At 47.2% G+C, this 26555-nt stretch overlaps 2 protein-coding genes across 2 annotated transcripts in view; both read left to right on the top strand.

Annotated features, from left to right (window-relative positions):
- LOC144482913 (uncharacterized) overlaps nucleotides 1-26555 on the top strand; it is a 120911-nt gene that overhangs the window by 57498 nt on the left and 36858 nt on the right. The window lies entirely within an intron of this gene.
- LOC144482866 (uncharacterized) overlaps nucleotides 121-26555 on the top strand; it is a 114477-nt gene continuing 88042 nt past the window's right edge. The window contains exons 1-3 of the mRNA XM_078201706.1: nucleotides 121-199; nucleotides 3577-4867; nucleotides 17232-18074. Coding sequence (XP_078057832.1) covers nucleotides 123-199; nucleotides 3577-4867; nucleotides 17232-18074 — 2211 coding nt within the window. The 5' untranslated portion in view covers nucleotides 121-122. The remainder of the gene's footprint in view (nucleotides 200-3576; nucleotides 4868-17231; nucleotides 18075-26555) is intronic.

Here is a 26555-nt window from a genome sequence, read left to right as displayed (position 1 = left end):
AATACTGGTGATATTGCGCCTTCCTCAGGTGTAAATAGGGGACATTTACCACCGCGGCGAATGCTGGGTAAACCCTCCGTCATTGAAAGTAGTTATTATTGACTGGTGATCTTTTTCCTGTGATGTGGAGATTGGGAGGAGGGTCGAAAAAGCTGTGCACAGATCCTTCATTCATCAGAAAGAACAGAAGTGGGAACTGGTGGATAATTTTGATTTATTATTGTCACATGTTATGGTTTACAGTGAAAATTATTATTTCTTGCACACTGTACAGACAAAGCATTCCATTCATAGAGCAGATAGGAGAGAAGGAAAGAAAAGGGTGCAGAATGTAGTGTTACAGTCACAGTTAGGCTGTAGAGAAAGATCAACTTAATGAGAAGTAGGTCTATTCAAAAGTCTGATGGCAACAGGGAAGAAGGGTTTCTTGAATCAGTTGGTACATGATCTCAGACTTTTGTACTTTTTTCTTGTCGGAAAAAGGTTGAAGAGAGTATGTCCGGGGTGTGTGACATTCTCGATTATGTTGGCTGCTTTTCCGAGGAAGCGGGAAGTGTAGATGGAGTCACTGGATGGGAGGCTAGTTTGCGTAATGGACTGGGCAAATGCCCCAAAGTTTTCCACAAACAGCAGCAAAATCCAACCACTTCAGTCAAATATAAACTCAGAAGCTGGTGTGACTGAGTGAAGTATTTATTTGAGTAACTGTCAGGATTGTTTTCTGATGGATATTCCAAGTCATTTTTTAAATTGTTCAATTGATTCTAGTCATTGGCTGGACTAGCATTTATTGCCCATTCTTAATTGCCCTTGAAAAGCTGGTGGTGAGCTGCCTTCTTGAATCGCTGCAGTCTATGTGGTGTAGGTACATCCACAGTGTTGTTAGGGAGGGAATTCCAGGATTTTGATCCAATGACATTGAAGGAACAGTGACATATTTCCAAGTCAAGATGCTGAGTGGCTTGGAGGGGGACTTCCAGGTGGTGGTTTTCCCATCTGTCCACTGTCCTTGTCCTCCTAGATTGTAGCGGTCATTGGTTTTGTTTCCTTGTTTTCCTTTCTTTTTTGAAGAAGTGACCTGAATGGTTGACGAAGGAAGGGCCGTGGATGTTGTCTATATGGACTTTAGTAAAGCGTTTGACAAAGTCCCTCATGGTAGGCTAGTGAAAAAGGTTGGATCTCATGGGATAAAGGGGGAGGTGGCTAGATGGGTGGAGAACTGGCTTGGTCATAGAAGACAGAGGGTAGTAGTGGAAGGGTCTTTTTCCGGCTGGAGGCCTGTGACTAGTGGTGTTCCGCAGGGCTCTGTATTGGGACCTCTGCTGTTTGTGATTTATATAAATGATCTGGAAGAAGGAGTAACTGGGGTGATCAGTAAGTTTGCGGACGACACAAAACTGGCAGGACTAGCAGGTAGTGAGGAACATTGTCAGAGGCTACAGAAGGATATAGGTCGGCTGGAAATTTGGGCAAAGAAATGGCAGATGGAGTTCAATCCTGATAAATGCGAAGTGATGCATTTTGGTGGGAATAATGTAGGGAGGAGCTACACGATAAATGGAAGAACCATAAAGGGTGTAGAGACGCAGAGGGACCTGGGTGTGCAAGTCCACAGATCATTGAAGGTGACGTCACAGGTGGAGAAGGTGGTGAAGAAGGCATATGGCATGCTTGCCTTTATAGGACGGGGCATAGAGTATAAAAGTTGGGGTCTGATGTTGCAGAAGTATAGAACGTTGGTTCGGCCGCATTTGGAATACTGCGTCCAGTTCTGGTCGCCACTACCAGAAGGACGTGGAGGCTTTGGAGAGAGTACAGAGGAGGTTTACCAGGATGTTGCCTGGTATGGAGGGGCTTGGTTATGAGGAGAGATTGGGGAAACTGGGGTTGTTCTCCTTGGAAAGACGGAGGATGAGGGGAGACTTAATAGAGGTGTATAAAATTATGAAAGGCATAGATAGGGTGAACGGTGGGAAGCTTTTCCCCGGGTCGCTGGTGACGTTCACGAGGGGTCATAGGTTCAAGGTGAAGGGGGGAGGTTTAACACAGATATCAGAAGGACATATTTTACACTGAGGGTCGTGGGGGCCTGGAATGTGTTGCCGGGCAAGGTGGTGGAGGCGGACACACTGGGAACGTTTAAGACTTATCTAGACAGCTATATGAACGGAGTGGGAATGGAGGGATACAAAAGAGTGGTCTAGTTTGGACCAGGGAGCAGCGCGGGCTAATTGTTCTTTGTTTCTCGTTTCAAGGCTTCATTCTATGATCATCTTGCTGGTGCCAGTACAGAGCGAGACTGCGGATAGTTGGGAACCTGTCTCGGGGGCAGGGAATTCAGATGGTGTTCGTAAAGCAGAAGTGGAAATGAATAGGGTTGGGAAGCATTTTCTGATCAGGGCCAGTGTGATCTCCTGGACTCGTTTCGATCGCCACAGGGGGTCGGAGAGGAATTTCCCAGATTTTTTTTCCCCATATTGGCCCTGGGGTTTTCACTCTGGGTTTTCGCCTCTCCCTGGAGATCACATGGTCTGGAATGGGGGGGTGGGGGTGAGTTAATAGGTTGTGATGAACAAAGCATCGTAGCTGTGAGGGACAGCTCGGTGGATAGGATATTAGGATGTAGATAGGCTGGAAAATTGGGCGGGGATCCTGGATTCAGGATTCAATCCTGGACCGGGGAGCGGCGCGGGCTTGGAGAGCTGAAGGGCCTGTTCCTGTGCTGTATTGTTCTTTGTTCTTTGTTCATCTGTGGAATTTGCTACCCCAAAGTGCGGTGGATGCTGGGCAGTGAGTAATTTAAGGAGGAGTTGGACAGATTTTTAATTGGTTATGGGTTGAAAGGTTATGGGGAGAAGGCAGGAAAATGGGGATGAGAAGCATATCAGCCATGATTGAATGGCGGAGCGGACTCGAGGGGCCGAATGGTCTAATTCTGCTCCTATATCTTATGAACTTGCAGGTTTCATACAGATTTGCAAAAGAACAAAAAAGGCCCAGGTATTTGTCCTGAATTACTATCACAGACAGCGATACGTTACCAATCACCAATTATCCTTTGTGATGGTGATAGTTGGCCTTCTTCTTCTTGAACCTCTGCAGTCCATATAGTAAAGGTGCTCCCACAATGCAAGAGCATTAGAATTTTAACCCAGTCACGTTGAAGGGACAGTGATATTTGTCCAAGTCAGGAAGTTGTGTGGTTTTCCCATGTCCCAGTTGCTCTGGTACTTCCAGGTGGGGAAGATTGTGGGTTGAGGAGATTCTGCCAAAATCCTGGTTGAGTTGCTGATGTATAAAGTCTCTCTCCGTCACCCTCCTCCCGACCTCTCCCTCTTCACGCATAAAGGCTGGATTCTTGTTGTAGGCTCTGAAGAGGTGGAGCGTTCCTTTCCCTCAGTGCATTGGTAAACAGTTTGAGGCTTTGTCACAATCCAGCAGCTTTCATATCCACTATGTCCTAGTCCGAATCCCACAATTTACCAGATTAGTTCAACTCAATTTCACATTTTGTCTTTGTATATTTATGGCTTGTCTCTCATGGTTCCCTCTTTCTGTTTTCAATTCATTTTTCAGCGGATTAGAAGGTGAGGAATTACAGAAAATTGTAAATCAAGGATCACATCAAGATCAGACAGGGAGCTTTGATTCATCAGGATCTAAACATCATCAGCCTTTGAACATGGAAGAAAAAAGCACCGTTCACAGAGAGGAGACACTGTACACGTGTTCTGTATGTGGACAAGGCTTCAATCGATCATCTGGCCTGTCGAGACACAAGCGCAGTCACACCAGGGAGAGACCGTATAAATGTGGAGACTGTGGGAAAGGATTCAATTATCCAGTTGACCTGCAAAATCACCAACGCACTCACACTGGAGAGAGACCTTTTACCTGCCCTGTGTGTGGGAAGGGATTCACTCAGACAGCTGGCCTGTTGATTCACCAGCGCATTCACAGCAGGGAGAGGCAGTTCACCTGCTCCGAATGTGGAAAAGGATTTACTCAGTCATCGGCCCTGCTGATACATCAGCACATTCACACAGGGGAGAGGCCATTCACCTGCTCTGAGTGTGGGAAGGGATTCACAGATTTCTCTGCCCTGCAGAGACACCAGCCAGTTCACACCGACAGGAGAGAGTTTAAATGCACTGAGTGTGGAAAGAGTTTTAAAACTCCACGCACACTCCGGGAGCACCAGTACATTCACACCGGTTCCACACCGTTCAGCTGCTCCCACTGCCAGAAGGGGTTCAGGACATCATTCCACCTTGTGGCACATGAGCGCATTCACACTGGAGAGAGGCCATTCACCTGCTCTGAATGTGGGAAGGGGTTTAACCGATCATTCAACCTGCAGAAACACCAACGAGTTCACAGTGAAGAGAGACTGTTTAAATGTCCAGACTGCGGGAAGGGCTATAAAAGTTCTGAGGAACTGCGTCACCATCAACGTGTTCACTCTGACGAGAGACCATTCATGTGTTCTCACTGCGGGACTGGCTTCAGGCGATCAGGCGACCTCACTGTACACCAGCGAACTCACACTGGGGAGAGGCCGTTCACCTGCCCTGTGTGTGGGAAGGGATTCACTTGTTTATCCTCTCTCACTTCACACCAACTTGTTCACACAAATGAGAGACCGTTCAAATGTTCTGACTGTGAGAAGAGCTTTAAAAGCAGAAAACTTCTGCTCGCACACCAGCGAAATCACTCTGAGGAGAGACCGTTCACCTGCACTGAGTGTGGGAAAGGATTCACCCGGTCATCCATTCTGCTGAGACACCAACAAGTTCATAGTGAGGAGAAGCCGTTCACTTGTTCAATGTGTGGAAAGGGATTCACCCAGTCACACAACCTGGTGAGACACCAGCGAGTTCACCAGTGATCACAGGGGGTGATTCTGCTGTTATTGCTGCTGTTAATTACATCCCAGACTGAATTATGTTTATACTGATAGTTGGAGTTTTTCTGATGTAAATCAACCCTGTTGGACTTGTAGAATACCCCACAGCATCTCTCATTCATATGTCAATAAATCTTCACGCCTGCAGACCTTGTTTTAAATTTAAATCACTCAGAAACTGTATTGAACTAAAGATGAATAATAAACAGATCACAGTCCAATCCACCCCTGTGTGAATGTGCCGATGTATCAGCAGGCCGATGACTAAAGTCTGTTTTGTAACTTCAGGATGAGGATGTGTAAGCTCTGAATGTTGGTCCTCTCATCTGTAGGCTGGAGCTATTTGATAGGCGGGATATTCATAGCTGTAAACTTGTCAGATGTTAAGGAATTACTATTGGAGTAAACTCACCCATTTATAACCTCAGACTCTGGTCCTTTTGTAATGAATAAGTAACACAGTGGAATAGCAGGGTAAATATGTGTGGTTACGGGGATAGGGCCTGGGTAAGATGCTCTGTTGGAGAGTCGGTGCAGACTCGATGGGCCCTGTACCCTTGTGCATTTACCCTGCTAACCCCCCCTAACCTACACATCTTTGGACGCTAACGGATAATTTGACATGGCCAATCCACCTAACCTGCACATCTTTGGAATGTAGGAGGAAACGGAAGCACCCAGAGGAAACTCAGACACAGGGAGAACATGCACAGAAACCCACTGCTGTCAGGCAGCAGTGCCAACCACTGTTCCACCGTGCAGCCCTTCATCTGCTGCTGAATCCCACATCCACATACCGCCAGACTTGACAATTTCAACACATTCCTGACTGGTCTCCCACATTCTGTAATTTTGAGATAATCCAAAATGTCCCCATGTCTTGCAGACGCTTCCTCCATCTTCACAACCCCCTCTTCCAATTCTGGACCTCTGTGCAGCCCCTTTGCAATTCCTGCAGCATTGCTGGCCTGCGGACTAATGTATGGTTCAATCCCCATTCCAGCTGAGGTCGGTGTCGGAGCTGTCTCCTCACCCTGCCCAAGAGTGGATGGTAACGGCAGCCTGCTACTGACACAAACTGCCAGGAAAACAGCTCTGGATGACACATCAGCAGACATTTGGGGTTCCAAATGCTTGAAAAATGTTAACCTGTGTGAAATTGAGGTGTATTCCAGACTAATTTAAATATAGGATCAGTGTCATTGCTTATTTAGTCACTGCTATAAACAGCGGAATTCTCACTTTGTAAACCTCAGCTTGAAGGAATAAAGTGAATAAATTGGGATATTAACTTTTACCATTATCCATCTGAAGCCAATGGACTCCTTTTTCCCCGCCCTGATGTGACACTGAATCTTCTTAGGTTTGAAGAAGAAACTTAACCTCAGAGCACTGGGTGGTACAGTGGCACAGTGGTTAGCGCCAGGGATTTGGAATTGATTCCCGGCTTGGGTCACTGTGTGGAGTTTGCACATTTTCCACGTGTCTGTGGATTTCCTCCAGGTGCTCCGGTTTCCTCCCACAGTCCAAAAGATGTGCTGGTTAGGTGCATTGACCAAGCTGAATTCTCCCTCAGTGTACCTGAACAGGTGCCGGAGTGTGGCGACTCGGGGATTTTCACAGTAACTTACTTACAGTGCGAATGTAAACCTTCTTGTGACGCATTAATAAACTTTACTACTGGCCTCAGTACCCGAGACCTGGCAGGATGGCAAGAATGGCCTGGGGCTCCAGTGAGGTGTACTGGAGGGGCTGGAGTGGGCAAGAGGTGACACTGGGAGGAGCAGCAGCTGGGAGGCCTACAGCGACCTCTGGTGGACAGGAGGGGATGATGTGGCGATGCCAGCGTTGGACTGGGGTGAACACGGTAAGAGGTCTCACAACACCAGGTTAAAGTCCAACAGGTTTATTTGGTAGCAAATACCATAATGGTTAGGTGCATTGGCCATGCTGAATTCTCCCTCAGTGTACCCGAACAGGTGCCGGAGTGTGGCGACTCGGGGATTTTCACAGTAACTTACTTACAGTGCGAATGTAAACCTTCTTGTGACGCATTAATAAACTTTACTACTGGCCTCAGTACCCGAGACCTGGCAGGATGGCAAGAATGGCCTGGGGCTCCAGTGAGTCTCACAACACCAGGTTAAAGTCCAACAAGTTTATTTGGTAGCAAATACCATAAGCTTTCGGAGCGCTGCTCCTTCGTCAGATGGAGTGGAAATGTGCTCTCAAACAGTGCACAGAGACACAAATCAAGTTACAGAATACTAATTAGAATGCGAATCCCTACAACCAGCCAGGTCTTAAAGGTACAGACAATGTGGGTGGAGGGAGCATTAAACACAGGTTAAAGAGATGTGTATTGTCTCCAGACAGAACAGCTAGTAAGATTCTGCAAGTCCAGGGGGCAAGCTGTGGGGGTTACTGATAATGTGACATAAATCCAACATCCCGGTTTAGGCCGTCCTCATGTGTGCGGAACTTGGTTATCAGTTTCTGCTCAGCGACTCTGCGCTGTCGTGTAGGCCGCCTTGGAGAATGCTTACCTGAAGATCCAAGGCTGAATGCCCGTGACTGCTGAAGTGCTCCCCCACAGGAAGAGAACAGTCTTTCCTGATGATGGTCGAGCGGTGTTCATTCATCCAAAGTCCAAAGACGTGCGGGTTAGGTTGATTGGCCAGGTTAAAAATTGCCCCTTAGAGTCCTGAGATGCGTAGGTTAGAGGGATTAGTGGGTAAATATGTGGGGGTAGGGCCTGGGTGGGATTGTGGTCGGTGCAGACTCGATGGGCCGAATGGCCTCCTTCTGCACTGTAGGGTTTCTATGATTTCTATGATCCGTTGTCGCAGCAGTTTAAAAGTGGCCAACTCTGGCTGCTGGCTGATAAAAACCTCCCAGAAGGTTCGGCAGGACAAACATAACCTGTCGGTGGACTGTGCGAAGAGAAAAAAAGGTGTGAGCCCCCTGAATATGCAAGTGGCCAAAAAGGCAGACACACCAGTGATCAAATCATCAGAAGGACAAAGGACAGTAAACAGACCAGCAGGGAGTCCATGACCACAGAAATCGGCCCATCCACAGAAGACATTGAAATAACGACCCACGGGGGGTCAAGGCAGTTCCAGCCTTTTGTGTGTGGACTTGACTGAATTAAACTGAAACTGCCGGTGATCGAAAGCCCCATTGTCCTTGAAAATCACCTATTGGGGCAGGGAAGGTGTTTTTGTTAAATTGAGCTGAGAGTCAAACAAGCAGAACCAAGCTCTCTTCCAGAATCACAAGCAGTGACACAGACAAGCAGAACCAAGCTCTCTTCCAGAATCGCAAGCAGTGACACAGACAAGCAGGACCAAGCTCTCTTCCAGAATCGCAAGCTGAGAAGCAGACCAGCAGGACCGAGCTCTCTTCAGTTTCGACCCTGCACTAAGACATTTGAGCCGACCACAAAGGAACCCCTTTTAGAATTGTGAGTATCCCAGCCAACCATGCGAAGCTCCCGAGGATAGGATAGAGGTTGAGGCAAGGGGAGGGGTGGTGTATTGTAATTTTAAAGTTCAGTAATACATTGTACCCATTAGCATTTCTCCCATAGTGTAGTATAAAGTATAAGTTTTATTCATGTGTGGTGGGGTATTGAAGAGGTTGATTTTATTGTTAAATAAATCACTGTAAGTTTTGAAACTCATTTGGAGTTTGTCTTGCCTCTTGTTCTCTCATCAGTGCACTCTGACGAGGTCACAGCTTCAATATCCCTTACCATAAATCCGGAGTCTGGAACCGAGGGTGATCTGAGCGATTCAAACCCACTCACTCAAGGGAGACTGCTGGTCAGGAGATAAAGAACGGAGTCTCTCTGTTCTCTCTCTTGGAGACCTACTCGAGTGGAGTGGGTGCAGGGTGGCCATTGTCCCACCGACAAGGGAGAGAATCACTCAGGCCTTGGTGGTGGTTTTGGGATGGCTGTGTGATATAAGTATCAGGTTACCGATCAGGTATAAACGGTGAGCCTGGTTCAGCGCTCTCTCCTGTGGAGTTGCCCCAGTGCAGCATTCCCCGGCCTTTGAAATTTCAAGGCCTGTAAGAGAGAGACACTCACAGCTATCGGCAGACCCTCAAACATCGGCCTGTAAGTGGAGTAACAAGGAAGATCCCGCTACATCCCTCCCTCCAATAAGAACCATTCACTGAGCACAGCAGTTTCACCCTCATTCCCACAGTCTGTATTCCAGCCTTTATCACATCCACTCTGCTCCCAGATACTTTACACCATTAGATATTACAATTCAAACTTTATAATCTCTACAATTTACTATTTGTTCAAGGAGATTAGGGCGGCATGGTGGCACAGCGGTTAGCACTACTGCCTCACAGCGCCACGTACCTGAGTTCAATTCCTGGCTTGGGTCACTGTCTGTGCAGAGTCTGCATATTCTCCCTGTGTCTGCGTGGGTTTCCTCCGGGTGCTCCGGTTTCCTCCCACAGTCCAAAGATGTGCTGCTTAGGTTGACTGGCCATGCTAAATTGACCCTAGTGTCAGGAGGATTAGCAGGTTAAATATGTGGAGTTACGGGGATAGGGCCTGGGTGGGATTGTGGTTGGTGCAGACTCGATGGGCTGAATGGCCTTCTTCTGCACTGTAAGATTCTATGATTCTATGAGTTCACAAAATTAAAGTTAAAAGTTAAATTTATTTATTAGTCACAAGTAAGGCTGACATTAACACTGCAATGAAGTTACTGTGAAATTCCCCGAGTCGCCACACTCCAGCACCTATTTGGGTCAATGCACCTAAATAGCGCATCTTTCAGACTGTGGGAGGAAACTGGAGCACCCGGAGGGAACCCACACAGACACGGGGAGAACGTACAGACTCCACACAGACAGTGACCCAAGCTGGGAATTGAACCCGGGTCCCTGGCAGTGTGAGGCAGCAGTGCAGACAGACAGTCAAGAAATCATCAATTCCACTCCCACCCAGAGCGATGGGGATATATTTAGAGTAACAGTTTTAACAACACCAGGTTAAAGTCCAACAGGTTTATTTGATAGCAAATACCATTAGCTTTTGGAGCGTTGCTCCTTCGTCAGATGGAGTGGAAATCTGCTCTCAAACAGTGCACAGAGACACAAAATCAAGTTACAGAATACTGATTAGAATGCAAATCTCTACAGCCAACCAGTTCTTAAAGATACAGACAATGTGAGTGGAGGGAGCATTAAGCACAGGTTAAAGAGATTCGTATTGTCTCCAGACAGGACAACCAGCAAGTCCAGGAGGCAAGCTGTGGGGATTACTGATAGTGTGACATCAAGCCAACATCCCGGTTTAGGCCGTCCTCATGTGTGCGGAACTTGGCTATCAGTTTCTGCTCAGCGACTCTGCGCTGTCGTGTGTCCTGAAGGCCGCCTTGGAGAATGTTTACCCAAAGATCAGAGGCTGAATGCCCATGACGCACTTCAGTGGTCACGGGCATTTGTCAGGAGAGAAAAGTGCTGACGTTTCGAGTCCAGATGACCCTTTGTCAAAGACTGACCTCTGAAGAATTGAGAGAGGGAGGTGGAGAAGAACAAAATGAAAGATCTGCAAACTGACAAAATGTTTCACGGCCCAAGACCAAAGCGAGTGGTAATGGGACAAGTAAAGACACAAAAGATGTTCTGGATGAGGTGTGAATAGCCGGTGAGCGATAGTCTGAATGTAAAGTGAACAAAAGGGAAATGAGGTGAAAAAAGCAGCAACGAAACACAGAACACAATGGGGGCAGAGATTGTGGTGTAAAATTGTTGAGCTCAGTTTTGTTCTAAAGGCTGTAAAGTGTTTCTTTCAGTTGCGAGAAATAGAACATAGAACATAGAACATAGAACATTACAGCGCAGAACAGGCCCTTCGGCCCACGATGTTGCACCGACCAGTTAAAAAAAAAAAACTGTGACCCTCCAACCTAAACCAATTTCTTTTCGTCCATGAACCTATCTACGGATCTCTTAAACGCCCCCAAACTAGGCGCATTTACTACTGATGCTGGCAGGGCATTCCAATCCCTCACCACCCTCTGGGTAAAGAACCTACCCCTGACATCGGTTCTATAACTACCCCCCCTCAATTTAAAGCCATGCCCCCTCGTGCTGGATTTCTCCATCAGAGGAAAAAGGCTATCACTATCCACCCTATCTAAACCTCTAATCATCTTATATGTTTCAATAAGATCCCCTCTTAGCCGCCGCCTTTCCAGCGAAAACAATCCCAAATCCCTCAGCCTCTCCTCATAGGATCTCCCCTCCATACCAGGCAACATCCTGGTAAACCTCCTCTGCACCCTCTCCAAAGCCTCCACATCCTTCCTGTAATGTGGGGACCAGAACTGCACACAGTACTCCAAGTGCGGCCGCACCAGAGTTGTGTACAGTTGCAACATAACGCTACGACTCCTAAATTCAATCCCCCTACCAATAAACGCCAAGACACCATATGCCTTCTTAACAACCTTATCTACTTGATTCCCAACTTTCAGGGATCTATGCACACATACACCTAGATCCCTCTGCTCCTCCACACTATTCAAAGTCCTCCCGTTAGCCCTATACTCAACACATCTGTTATTCCTACCAAAGTGAATTACCTCACACTTCTCCGCATTAAACTCCATCCGCCACCTCTCGGCCCAACTTTGCAACCTGTCTAAGTCTTCCTGCAAACTACGACACCCTTCCTCACTGTCTACCACACCACCGACTTTGGTGTCATCAGCAAATTTGCTAATCCACCCAACTATACCCTCATCCAGATCATTAATAAATATTACAAACAGCAGTGGCCCCAAAACAGATCCCTGAGGTACACCACTTGTAACCGCACTCCATGATGAATATTTACTATCAACCACCACCCTCTAATATTATATTTCCCAGTTCCGATGACAGGTCACATTCAGTCTGTTTCTCTCTCCACAGAGGCTGCCTGACTTGTTGAGTATTTCCAGCCAAAAGAGAAAACGCTGGAAAATCTCAGCAGGTCTGGCAGCATCTGTAAGGAGACAAAAAGAGCTGAGGTTTCGAGTCCAAGTGACCCTTTTGACAAAAGCAGCAATTTGCTGTGAACTGGGCGGCGTTGAGGTTTTGAGTGACAGTCCTGGGGCGATATCAGGACAGGAACAGCCACAGATTCCCCCTTTTCCCTGGGACATTTCACTGGAGCTGTGTTGGTGAGTGTTTGTAATCTCTGTCTCACTATCTCGGTAATGGGGGCAATTTCCAGCGTTTTCCGTTTGATGTCAACCAGAGAATGTGTAAGAATTGTCACACCCGAAACAGATGTCTCTTACTCAGGACACCCCAGCTCGGGTCTGGTTGGGGGGGGCGGGGGAGAGGAGAGGGGGGCGGTGGGTAACGTTCACAATTTTGTGTTTATGTCTGGTGCGAATAATACTTTGGATTAAACGGAGAAGTTTTTTAAACTGAGGAGAGTAACTGCATTTGGGCGCTGACTTTAAACAACGTGAACAAGCCCGGGCTGCTGGAGAAACGTTTTGGGATTTGTGAGCAGTCAGTTCCGGCTGGTTTGAAGTGAAATCCTGTCGGTGCTGCGGCAAATCTGAACTCAAACCAGACAAACTGGAACCGCTGGGTTAGAGATTCCGGGTGTTGGGATGTGGGAGCTGGGGGAGGGGGAGATGGCGGTAAAACTCTGAGCCTGAGTTTCGAGCGGGATGTGAGCGGGATAAAGGGAAGGAATGACAGTTACTGTGGGAGTCAGGGACAATAGCAGAAGGTGGGAAGCTCTGGAAAGGAGCAATGGGGGTAAAGGCCTTCACAGAATGCTTCTTTAAATGAAGATAAAAGCAAAATACTGCGGGTGTTGGAATCTGAAACAGAAAATGCTGGAAAATCTCAGCAGGTCTGACAGCATCTGTGGAGAGAGAATGGAGTTAATGTTTCCAGTCTGGATGATCACAGATGCGATCAGACCTGCTGAGGTTTTCCAGCACTTTCTGTTTTTGATTAACTGAAGGTTCAGCAGGGAAAGAAGCAGCGAACTGAACACACTGGACCCAGGGGGAGGGGGTGACCCAGGATAAGGGACAGGCGCAGCTCCGTGAGGCTCTGCAATGTCCATCAACACATCCACATTCAGACCTTAGAGCGTCATGGGGGAGGGGAAGGAGAAACTATTTGGGGCACAGCAGGAGGTCACCCCTCCCCCCACTCTGTGGTTCCACATCCCTCCCACACCTGGACAGGGTTGGCTCAAGGTGCAGGAAGCTGCAAGCTGAGAGGCTGAGCTGTGAACTGGGCCGGGTTGGGGGTTTGAGTGACAGTCCTGGGGCTATTTCAGGACAGGAACCGCCACAGATTCCCTCTTTTTCCTGGGACGTTTCAGTGGAGCTGTGTTGGTGAGTGTTTGTAATCTCTGTCTCACTGTCTCGGTAATGGGGGTGGGTTGTAGATTGCTGTGAGTGTTAGACTAAATAACCTCTCCTCATGCTGCCAGTTCCAGTCTGCAGACTCCATTTCTCAGTCCAGTTTGCTGCTCTGTCTCTGTCTCTCTGTACTTTGCTGCAGTGCTCCACATTCTGAGCAACATCCAGCCCATTGTTATCACCCGAAATTTGCGGCAAACTCCCTTCACTGTGACACAGTGGTTCGCACTGCTGCCTCATTGAGTCTGGGTTCGATTCCAGCGGTGGGTGACTGTCTCTGTGGAGTTTGCACAGTAAGAAGTCTCAGAACACCAGGTTAAAGTCCAATAAGTTTATTTGGAATCAAAGCAAATTACTGCGGATGCTGGAATTTGAAACTATGTTCTGTGGAACATCGTTTCCTCACTTGTTCCTGTGCAGCAGTAAATCCTCATCCTGAACACTTTCCCTCCTCCCTGTCCTGCAACCAACTCCCACACTGACCAACCAGCTCATATTTCAATGGATTGTCCCATGACTCCAGTGTGCCAGGCTGCATGGCGTATGGGCGCTGTTTCACCCATAAGATGGATGTGTGCAGCACCCTCTTCCAGCTGTTCTGGCTGCCAACCAGCCCGTGCCCACCCTCGCAGTTCCAGCAGCACCGCACACAATACTGCTCACCTGCTCCGACAGACTCATGAAGGATGTCCTTTCATTTTCTCAGAGAGAGTTGGTCAGCCTGGCAAACCCAGTGTGAAATATCTTCACAAATCTTTTCTCCCACCCTCTATTCTGGCTGGGTTCAGTTCTCTTTTGTACAGAGTGAAAATAAAATCAATTATTTTCTTTCCCGGTCACTGCAGGGAGCTGCAGCTTTTTACTGGGGGTGTTGGGGCCTCCAGCGGGTGATTGTGAATCCTCCCCGCCCACCTCCCAGGGCAAATGGAGTTTAACCCTGATAAATGTGAGGTGATTCATTTTGGTAGGACAAATTTAAATGTGGATTACAGGGTCAAAGGTAGGGTTCTGAAGACTGTGGAGGAACAGAGAGATCTTGGGGTCCATATCCACAGATCTCTAAAGGTTACCAGTCAAGTGGATAGAGCTGTGAAGAAGGCCTATAGTGTGTTAGCTTTTATTAACAGGGGGTTGGAGTTTAAGAGCCGTGGGGTTATGCTGCAACTGTACAGGACCTTGGTGAGACCACATTTGGAATATTGTGTGCAGTTCTGGTCACCTCACTATAAGAAGGATGTGGAAGCGCTGGAAAGAGTGCAGAGGAGATTTACCAGGATGCTGCCTGGTTTGGAGGGTAGGTCATATGAGGAAAGGTTGAGGGAGCTAGGGCTGTTCTCTCTGGAGCGGAGGAGGCTGAGGGGAGACTTAATAGAGGTGTATAAAATGATGAAGGGGATAGATAGAGTGAACGTTCAAAGACTATTTCCTCGGGTGGATGGAGCTATTACAAGGGGGCATAACTATAGGGTTCGTGGTGGGAGATACAGGACGGATATCAGAGGTAGGTTCTTTACGCAGAGAGTGGTTGGGGTGTGGAATGGACTGCCTGCAGTGATAGTGGAGTCAGACACTTTAGAAACATTTAAGCGGTTATTGGATAGGCACATGGAGCACACCAGGATGATAGGGAGTGGGATAGCTTGATCTTGGTTTCAGATAAAGCTCGGCACAACATCGTGGGCCGAAGGGCCTGTTCTGTGCTATACTGTTCTATGTTCTTCCCAGAGATCGGAGTCCTCATTGATTTGAGGTCAAAGTGTAACCTCTTATTTATTGTCCCCCTCCCCCATCCTCTGATGTGAACCATCCTCCAGTGGCTGAGCCAGGATGGGGCCGTTAACCTGGGCCTGTTCCCGGGAGGGAGGGAGGGAGAAGCCCCGCAGCTGCAAACCAGGGAGCTGACAATGATTCTGAAGGGTTTGCGGATCCACAAAGTGTTTCCAAATCCTCCCAGCCACCGCCTAACGCTGACTCCGCTTCTCCGGGACAAACAAGCGCCAAGGACAGCAATGACACTGCGCATGCTCCACATCACAATGCCCGGGGACTGATTGACGGCAGCTCCGGACCAATAGAAAGAGGGGGCGGGGCTGGAGGACCGAGCAGGAGCGGCTGGTCCTCCAACCAATGGGAGTGAATGAGGGGCGGGACCTGAAGCATGCGCAGTGCGGGGAATGGCGACAGACGGTTTAGAAAATTGAACAACATCAACTATCTCCCTCTGTTCAGACCCGAGAATGAAGCCCAGCAGGACCCGAGAATGAAGCCCAGCAGGACCCGAGAATGAAGCCCAGCAGGACCCGAGGACCCATCAGCCCACAGCTCCAACAGTTTGCTGAGGACCACTTCCCTGGGAATTGTGCTTTTTCAGGGTTCATCCCACACTTCTGTTTTCTGATTTCCAGCTGTTTCTGAGTTTTAACTGTATCCTCTATTGTGAACATCGAGGCAAAATACTTGTTCAATTCATCTCCCAGCTCCTTATTTTTCATCATCAATTCCTGGACTCACTTTCTATTAGACAGTTAAGAAATGAGGTGGAGCAAGTGACTGAAGTGTCAGTCAGGGAGCACTATTGGGAGCACCAATAGTTTCAAAATAGTTCTGGAAAAAAATAGGACAGGTCCACAGGTCAAGGCCCTAAACTGGAGCAGGGCCACTTTTGTGGCCATTAGGCAGGATCGAGCAGATGTCGATTCGGTGAGTTTGTTTGAAGGGAAAGGAATGACTGGCAAATGGGAGGTTTTAAAAGTGTGATATCAAGAGTCCAGGGGCAGTATATTCCTGTTAAGGTGAAGGGAAATAATGGTAAATTTAAGGATCTCTGGCAGACAAGGGACATTGAGGCTCTGGTCAGGTAAAAGAAGGAAGCATACATTGGGTTTAGGAAATCGGGGACAAGTGAATCACTCTGACTATAAAAAGTGTAAGAAAATACTGAGGAGGGAAATCAGGAGGACAAAAAGAGGGTATGATATGGATCTGGCAGGTAAGATTAAAGAAAATTCCAAGAGGTTCTATAGCTATATTAAGAGTAAAAGGGTGGCTAGAGAGAGAGAATAGATCCCCTTAAAAATCAGTATGGCCATCTGTGTGTGGAGCCACAGGAGATGGGTGAGATTTTTAATGAATACTTCTCCTCTGTGTTTACTGCGGAGAGCACCATGGGTGCTAAAGAAATAAGGGAAACAAGTGGTGATGTCTTGGGCACACGCATGTTACTTGGGAGGAGGTATCTGCAGCCTTATAAAAGCAAATTACTGCGGATGCTGGAATCTGAAACCAAGAGAGAAAATGCTGGAAAATGTCAGCAGGTCTGGCAGCATCTGTAAGGAGAGAAAAGAGCTGATGTTTCTTGTCTAGACGACCCTTTGTCAAAGCTCTGAAACATCAGTTCTTTTCTCTCCATACAGATGCTGCCAGACCTGCTGAGAATGGGGAGAGAGTGTGTGGGATGGAGATTTCCAGCTTTTGGGGAATGAGAGAGGAAAGAATGTTCCATAGAAATTGTCTGTTCTGAATTTCTATCCTGTACTGACACTGATGACTTTTGTAAACTCATTTTACAGGATATTGAAAGAGGAATCACAGGCTGAAATCTCAAACGTCACGTCTAGACGCGACAGAATCATATTCCTTGGGACCTCAATATCATCAGACTTTGAATCCAGAAGGAGAAATGATTGTCCAGTCTGTCAATTTGAAAAGATTTGAAATGTCAGTGTGAGTGAAAAAGCATCGACACACTGCCACACTCGAGTGAGAGTGTTCCATTGCACTGACTAAAGAGCTTAAACCAATTACACAGTCTGAATAAATATCACACCATTCACAGCGGGTAGAGACTGTAATCTTGTTCTGTGTGTGGACGAAGTTTCAACTAATTGTCCACCCAAGAGAGAGGTAAGGACACCTGCACCATGGAGAAACCATGGAAATGTGTGGACTGTGGGAAGGGATACAGAGCCCCATCACAGCTGGAAGCTCATTGGCGCAGCCACACTGGGGAGAGGCCGTTCATCTGCTCTCAGTGTGAGAAGGGATTCATTCAGTTATCCAGCCTGCAGACACACCAGCGAGTTCACACAGGGGAGAGGCCATTCACCTGCTCTCAATGTGGGAAGGGATTCACTCAGTCATCCCACCTGCAGACACACCAGCGAGTTCACACTGAGGAGAGGCCATTCACCTGCTCTCAATGTGGGAAGGGATTCACTCAGTCATCCCACCTGCAGACACACCAGCGAGTTCACACTGAGGAGAGGCCATTCACCTGCTCTCAGTGTGGGAAGGGATTCATTCAGTTATCCAGCCTGCAGAGACACCAGCGAGTTCACATTGGAGAGAGGCCGTTCACCTGCTCTCAGTGTGGGAAGGGATTCACTTGTTCATCTAACCTGCAGACACACCAGCGAGTTCACACTGGGGAGAGACCGTTCACCTGCTCTCAGTGTGGGAAGGGATTCACTCAGTTATCCACCCTGCAGACACACCAGCGAGTTCACACTGGGGAGAGGCCATTCACCTGCTCCCAGTGTGGGAAGGGATTCACTCAGTTATCCAGCCTGCAGACACACCAGCGAATTCACACTGGGGAGAGGCCGTTCACCTGCTCCCAGTGTGGGAAGGGATTCACTCAATCATCCGACCTGCGGGCACACCAGCGAGTTCACACTGGGGAGAAACCATTCACCTGCTCTCAGTGTGGGAAGGGATTCAGAGTTTCATCCCACCTGCTGAGACACCAGCAAGTTCACGAGTGATTCCAGGGGTTGGATTCTGCTGTTCTTGTTTCTGCTCTCAGTTGCATCCAGGACTGCATTTTGTTCATTCTCACAGTTGGTCAATGGGGAGGGTCAGAGGGTTTCTTTCTGCTGGACTGGCCGGTCTCAGCCTCCAGTGGGCTGATGCTCTTTCAGTCTTGTTGCGAATACCTGGTTTCAAATTTCACAAGGATCACAGAGTGACAGGATGTGAGGAAGGTCAGAGATATTTAGTCAGCATTTCTGTTTGAAACCCCCCAATGCCCGTCCAATTTCCTTTGTAATTGTTTGTTGTCTCCACTTCCTCCTCCCTCATAGGCAGCGAGTTCCAGGTCATTACCATTCACTGCTTCAAAATATTCTTCCTCACATCCGCCCCCCCTCCCCTCCACGCCTCTGATCCAGAACCTTAAATCTGTGTCCCCCTCGTCCTTGTCTCATCAACTAATGGGAACAGCTTTTCTTTGTCCACCTTATCTAAACCTGTCAGAAGCTTGTCCACCTCTATCAAATCTCCCCTCAACCTCCTTTGCTCCAAGGAGAACAACCCCAGCCTGACATCGACAATAAAGAACAAACTAACAGAATGTGTTAATACCTGAAATCAAATGGGAATGTTTAATTTCTGTTTTAAAGATATTGTGAATATATTGTCCTGGACAATAAAGAAATTGGAATAACTCACCTTGCGAGTGGTTGAATGGAATATATCAATCTGGTATCCACCTACAGTCTAGTGAAAGTCTGGAATGGGATGGGATGAATAAGTTGATCACTTTCTCTGGGAGATATTTACAACTTTGTCCATGAACTTTGTTTGAAAGCCCGGCCACTACATGAAATATCAGCACCATAACAGGGGGAGATAAGAAAGACAGACACTCACTTTGATCTTTTCATCAGCACATCTGAAAGTTAAGAATGTGTGACATGATTTTGGGATACCGGAGTGAGTGTGCAGATGTGATGTGTTACATGTGAAAAATAGCAAGCCTAAATCCATGGTGAGATGGAGTGAAGAGCGGGTCCCAAACACACACAGCTACTTGAGACACAGCAGGAGATGAAATGGTTCATGTGGCCAGGGGATTGAGACAACATTGTGACATCATCAAGGCACTGACACACACTCCAGAGAAACTGAGTTCAAAACAATCAGGATCCAATTAAACACACTGCACATGCTCACACAGTGAGGAAAATTAAAATAAAATGGATAATATTATAGATTGGGACAATTAAGGGCTTGGGGGAAATAACACAGTAAGAACTGTCCACAACTTAGATAGGGGTAAAGAGAGAGCTGGAGAATCTTTTACATCCATGCTTGATCTGTTGCTTGAAGCATCTGTCCTTATGTACAAGTAACCTAGAACTCACGGTGCTCCTTCAGGAGTAGGAAAGATCAAGTAGATGTTACCCCAGGCGGGGCCAGAACTGGACAATAACGGATTGAAATTGAGTGAGGGGTCAGAGAGAGAGTTCTCCCCCCTCAAGGTGTGGACTGTAAGAATCCTGGGGGACCCCCTACTTTGGGTTTTCTTGCTAATTAGTGAATATTAAATTAAATTCTATGACTGGCTGTGCATTGATTTTGAATTTGATTGTGACACTTCTCCTGTTTTTATTCCTGTTGTGATTACGCTCTGGGTAAGGATGGTTGACAGGTGACAGGATGGGAAATTGTGGTTTGGATCTTCATTAACCAAATGTTTTATTGATCCGAAAGGTGTAAAAGGGGTCAAACTTCAGCAGAAATCCAGCAGAGCTGAGAACAGACGACTTGCTGTGTGGGAACAGGGAGATAAACAGCTCCCAGAGGACAGAGAAAACAGGAGTGCCTTGAATCCTGGATGACACCTGGGTGTCACGAACACCATGTTTTCACTGCTTGGCATGGGAATGCTGACTCCCTGTACCAGGGACGGAGCGTGGGAAGACAATTGTTTGAGAGTTTGACATGGCTTGGGCAGGTACAGATGGTTCAATGACAGGTTTTGTAATTGATCCGTTCACGTGTTAGCTGAGCAATGATTGGGTTAAATCAGTCTCCATAGACTTTGTGATGTAAAAAAGTATAAGAAGGGATTCCCCGAGCACAGAGATTTGTCGAGGTTTTACATATTGCATTGACTGGTGCCATGGCATCTGGGGCAGAGCAGGGAGCATTTCCGTGGAGATGCTGCTTCTTCCCAGAGTGTAATGGTAATGCTGCTGCACTTTGATACGACTGCTCAGACATTAGCCTGTGTCGGCTCTTATTGATACTGAATAAAATCTAACCACTGTCACCAATAAGGGTTATCACTGGGAATCATTTCAGAGTTTGGGAAAAGGGGAGAAAGGGTTAATTGACTCCCTGAACTCCATTTTCTGACATCGCTGAGTCAAAAATAAAATCCCATCTCCCCCTCTGGTTCCTTTGCCAATTACCTTAGAGGGACTCACTTTCTGTTAAAGAGCCTGCCAACCCCTCCCACCCACTTTCCCTAAAGTGCATCAATCTCATCAGGAAATGTCCAGAAAAATCAAATATTTTTACTGATAAAAGTTTATTAATGAAACAGAACATGGTTAAAACAAACAGAAAATGACTTGAGGATCAAAGACAACCAGAGTAAAGGATGTTCACAATGTTCTGGACACAAATGGTTTCTCTTCAGCTCCTCTGTACCCTGTTCCCGCGACTCCCCGCTTTGGATACAGGGACACTGAACCCCGGGGGTCACATCACCATCAGCCCCGGTCACCTCCTCCGGTGCCCTGATTGGTTGGAGGCCCATTTCCCAGTCAGTCCTCCAGCAGCTTCCTGTCTCTCTATAAGTGCAATGCCCAGGGCAGTTTCCCAACTGGGGCGCAGGCCCTGTTAATCTCAGCTAAATTCAGCCCTCAGCTCCGTCGCCTGGCTGTCATTGACATGAGCAATAGAGAGACAGAAAGGTGTCCCAGGCTCAAATGGGAAGTCAAAACTTGTGTCTCTGAATCAACACTTCAACATTTGCCAGTCAAATCCATGTTATTTACACTGGGGGTTTTTATGATGAGATTAATTGATGTGTTCGGCTCTTCAGCAAGCTCGAGAAGCACTGATTCCAGATTGTTCAATACTTCTGTCTTGAATCACAAAAGCTTCTCACTTTATCCCCTTCCTGAACTGAATTCCATCATCCTGAGCAGCTGTGGATGTCACCTCTCTGTGTAAACTCCTGCCCCTTTTTATAAGGCTCTCTCATTCCTTATTGTGGGTCAATTCTTTAATGGTTGAGGATCGCTCTGTGATGTAGTGAGTGTTTATCCGGTCAATCAATGTTTCTGATGTCAGTCACAACGTCCATCGTTACTTTTCACCTGTTTCTTACTCTGTGTTTTATAAAAATAAAGTTTATAAACTTTTACAGAATGGTCAGCTGTAAGGTTTCTGTAGTTGGTGATGAGGTCATCCAAAGGTCAAAGCCTTTCTCTTTTCTACTTCCTGTTTAACTAAGGGGTTGTGTGGAATATTCCATTCAGTGGGAGGTGGTGGGATAGTGGGAATGTCTCTGGCCGAGTAATGCAGAGACCCAGCAAAGGATCTGGGGACAGGCAGCTGGTGGGATTTCAATTCAGTGAATCAATCTGGAATTATATAAAGTTAGTCTCAGAAACGGTAACCATGATACTATCGACTGTTGTAAAAACCCTTCCAGTTCACCCTCTTCATGCTCCCTATTAGGGAGGGAAATCTGCCATCCTTACCCGGTCTGGCCGACATGTGAATCCAGACCCACACAGCGATGTGGGTGAATCTTAACTGTCCCTCTGAAATGGCCGAGCAAGTCACTCCGTTCAAGGGCAATTAGGAGATGAGCAACGTGTGCTGGGGCTTTGCCAGCAGTGTCCACATCCCAGGAAAGAATAAAGAATATTCCACGGAAAGTGATGGGTGATTTGAAATGAATTGAAAGTAGGTCAGGAGGTGCTCATATCGCCCAGAGCTGCTTTTCAATGGATCCTCCTGTTTAAAATAAAAACACATCAGTGTGCCCCTTTCCCAGACACAGTTGACCTTGGAATATCACAATGCTGTTTTTAAACATTCCTATGTTAAAGAATCAGTCATTTAGAATTGTGAAACACAGAAATTAAATGTTCCGTTTTTCCTGGGATCCTCCTGTGCCTGGCACCGGTGTCCTGAACAAGGTTATTAACATTCTCTGTGTTAAAGGTTCCTCCTGGTTCTTGCTGTCTGTTGTGTCCTTTGTCACAGTCTGTACCAGGACATTTCTATTGAAAGGTTGTTAAGAAATTCCAGTGAATTCCAGCCCCTTGTGTAACGTTCCATTTGGTGTGTGTCAGATTCAGAGATGTCCACGTGTGTGTGAAAAGGGTTCTGGGTAAGGGTTTTAGCCCTTCTTTCCCCGTTAGTAACAATGAGCCCTGTATTCAATTCTAAAGTATAAAGTCCTCATTAGATATCAATTCTACCTGTTATCTACATTTCACCAACCAGTCTATATTTTCATCACAGGACTGCAGTGGGAGCACCGTCAACATCTTACTGACTTGATTGATTTTATCGGGGAGGTGACGAAGGTGATCGATGAGGGTAGAGCAGTGGATGTTGTGAACATGGATTTTAGTGAGGCTTTCGACAAGGTCCCTCATGGTCGGCTCATCCAGAAGATTAAGATGCATGGGATTCACGGTGACTTGGCCACTTGGATTCAGAATTGACTTGCCCATAGAAGTCAGAGAATAGCGGTGGAGGGTGTTTTTCTGGCTAGAGGTCCATGACTAGTGGTGTTCTGCAGGGATCCATACTGGGACCTGCGCTATTTGTGATATATATCAATGACTTGAATGAAAACGTGGATGGGTGGGTTAGCAAGCTGGCAGACGACACAAAGCTCGATGGAGTTGTAGATAGTGTAGAAGGTTGTCAAAGGATACAGTGGGATGTAGATCAGCTGCAGATATGAGCAGAGAAATGACAGATGGATTTTAATCCGGGCAAGTGTGAGGTGCTGCACTTTGGGAGATCAAATATTAAGGATAAGTGTACAGTTACAGAGGGATCGTGGGGTTCAAGTCCAGAGCTCCCTGAAATTAGCCACACAAATATTTAGTCACTAAAGAAGGCATATGGCATGCTTGCCTTTATTGAGTACAAGAGTCAGCATGCCATGTTGCAGCTTTATAAAAGTTTGTTTGGGCCGTGCTTAGAATATTGCGTTCAATTCTGGTCGCCACATTACAGAAAGGATGCAGAGGTTTTGATGAGGGTGCAGAAGAGGTTTCCCAGGATGCTGCCTGGACTGGAGGGTGTGAGCGACTGACAAACGAGGGTTGTTTTCTCGATAGCGGTGGAGGGTGAGGGGAGACCTGATAGCAGTCTATAAAATGAGAGACATAGAATCTTTTCCCCCAGAGTTGATATGTCTAATACCAGGGGGCATGCACTTAAGGTGAGACGGGGAAAGTTCAAAGGAGATGTGAGAGGTAGGTTGTTTTACACAGAGAGTGGTAGGTGTCTGGAACACGCTGCCAGGGATGGTGGTGGAGGCAGATATGATAGGGGCGTTTAAGGGGGTTTTAAATAAGCACATGAATATGCAAGGAATAGAGGAATATGGACCAAGGGCAGGCAGAAAGGAATAGTTTAATTTGGCATCATGTTTGACACAACATGGTGAGCTGAAGGGTCTGTTCCTGTGCTGTACTGTTCTACGTTCTATTTGTGATCTCCATTTAGAAAAAGGAAATAGAGGCACTGGAGAAGGGGCAAGAAAGATTCACAAGAATAATCCCAGAACTGTAATCACTTGTGAACTCACTGGTGTTTCACCAAGTTTGCTGACTGAGTGAATCCCTTCCCAGTCAGAGCAGGTGACCAGCCTCTGCCTGGTGTGAACTCACTGGTGGGACACGAGTCCCCGAGAGCTTTTGAAGCCACGCCCACATTTAAAGAGTCTCTCCTGGGTGTGATGATGTTGTGTCTGGGCAGGCTGGATAACTGAGTAAATCCTTTCGCACACACCGAGCAGGTGAATGGTTTCTCCCCGGTGTGAACTCACTGGTGTTTCAGCAGTGTTGATGATATTCTAAACCTCCTTGAACAGTGAGAGCAGCTGAACGGCCTCTCCCCGGTGTGAATGTGCTCGGGGATCATCAGTTCCTGAGAGCTTCTGAAGCCGGCCTCTCAGGCACAGCATTTAAAGGGTCTCTCCTTGGAGTGAGTGGCTTTGTGTCTCAGCAGGATGGATGAAGTAGTGAATCCCTTCCCACACACAGAGCAGGTGAATGGTCTCTCCCCAGTGTGAACTCGCTGATGTTCCCTCAGGCTGGATGACCTTTTAAACCTCTTTGAGCAGTGAGAGCAGCTGAACGGTCTCTCCTCAGTGTGAATGCGCTGGTGGGACACCAGATCCTGAGAGCTTTTGAATTCGCTCCCACAGTCAGAGCATTTAAACGGTCTCTCATTAGTGTGAGTGACTTTGTGTCTGCGCAGGTGGGATGAAGTAGTGAATCCCTTCCCACACACCGAGCAGGTGAATGGTCTCTCCCCGGTGTGAACTCGATGGTGTTTCAGCAGGCTGTATGATGTTCTAAACCTCTTTGTGCAGTGAGAGCAGCTGAACGGTCTCTCCTCAGTGTGAATGCGCTGGTGGGACATCAGATCCTGAGAGCTTTTGAATCCATTCCCACAGTCAGAGCATTTAAATGGTCTCTCATTGGAGTGAGTGGCTTTGTGTTTCTGCAGGCTGGATGACTGACTGAATCCCTTCCCACACACAGAGCAGGGGAACGGCCTCTCCGCGGTGTGAACTCGCTGGTGTCTCCGCAGTTCGGATGAAGTTCTAAATCTCTTTGTGCAGTGAGAGCAGCTGAACGGTCTGTCCTCAGTGTGAATGCGCTGGTGGGACATCAGTCCATGAGAGCTTTTGAATCCGCTCCCACAGTCAGAGCATTTAAAGGGTCTCTCATTGCTGTGAGTGAGATTGTGTCTGCACAGGTTTGATGAATGAGTGAATCCCTTCCCACACACCGAGCAGGTGAACAGTCTCTCCCCGGTGTGAACTCGTTGGTGCTCCCGCAGGTGGGATGATGTTCTAAATGTCTTTGTGCAGTGAGAGCAGCTGAACGGTCTCTCCTCGGTGTGAATGCGCTGGTGGATCATCAGTTCCCGAGAGCTTTTGAAACCACTCCCACAGTCAGAGCATTTAAAGGGTCTCTCATTGGTGTGAGAGAGATTGTGTTTCTGCAGGCTGGATAACTGAGTGAATCCCTTCCCACACACAGAGCAGGTGAATGGCCTCTCCCGAGTGTGAACTCGTTGGTGTCTCTGCAGATTAGGTAAGTCAGTGAATCCCTTCCCACACACAGAGCAGGTGAATGGTCTCTCCCCAGTGTGACTGTGTTGATGAATTTCCAGCTCAGATGGGAACCTGAATCCCTTCCCACATTTCCACGGTTTCTCCATGGTGCGGGTGTCCTTGTGACTCTCCAGGTTAAACAATCAGTTAAATCTCACACAGAACACGGGTACAGTCTCTCCCCACTGTGAATGCTGCGATGTATTTTCAGGCTGTGTAACTGGTTAAAGCTCTTTCCACACTCAGTGCACTGGAACACTCTCACTCGGGTGTGTGTATCTCAGTGCATTTCTAGTCACAGCGATGTTTACAATCTTTTGAAGCCAAGAGGCCAAACAAACATTTCTCCTGCTCGATTCAAAGGCCGATGATTTCAGGTCCCAAGAAATCGAGTCACTCTGTCAGATCTCGATGTGATGTTGGAGATTTCTGTCTGATTTCTCCTTGTCTAATATCCTGTAAGTCAATTTAGAAAAAACATCGCAATTCAGAATACGATCGAAATTCAAATCTACATTTCTAGTTTCTATGGAGCATTCATTAAAGACACAGTCATGGAGCATTAAACCTGCCCAGCAGGGCCTCCCGTATCAGCACACAGGCAGCTGCTTTGTGAGACTGCCAGCAGTACAGACAAGTCAGAGATAAGGGTGTCCTCAGAAGTGGGATTCATTGTGAAAGCTCAGGGACGGTTGATAAGATGCAGCAATTCTATGATTCTAATGAACATTCTTTCCCCTCTCATTCCCCAAAAGCTGTGAATCTCCATCCCACACACTCTCCCTCCATTCTCACTCTGCTGCATCTAATATTCACCCTCCCAATTCTCCTGAAGGTGCTGATTGAGGCTGATTGACAGATCCATGCTCACTGCTTCCTGTCCAGCACAGAAATCAGAACAAATAGGAGCTGCAGTCAGCATTCGGCCCATCGAGTCTGCTCAACCATTCATTGAGATTATTGGTTGATCTACCTCTGCATTATTTTCCCCACACTGTCCCCCATATCCATCGATATCTTCAATATCTAGAAACCTATCAATCCCTCTCTTGAAAATTCTTGATGACTGAGGCTCTATCGTCCTCTGGGGTAGAGAATCCAAAACATCACCACATCC

The sequence above is a fragment of the Mustelus asterias genome, unplaced genomic scaffold, assembly GCF_964213995.1.
Source record: "Mustelus asterias unplaced genomic scaffold, sMusAst1.hap1.1 HAP1_SCAFFOLD_43, whole genome shotgun sequence".
In the NCBI taxonomy this organism is placed as follows: Eukaryota; Metazoa; Chordata; class Chondrichthyes; order Carcharhiniformes; family Triakidae; genus Mustelus; species Mustelus asterias.
This window is presented reverse-complemented; position numbering and strand designations above follow the sequence as displayed.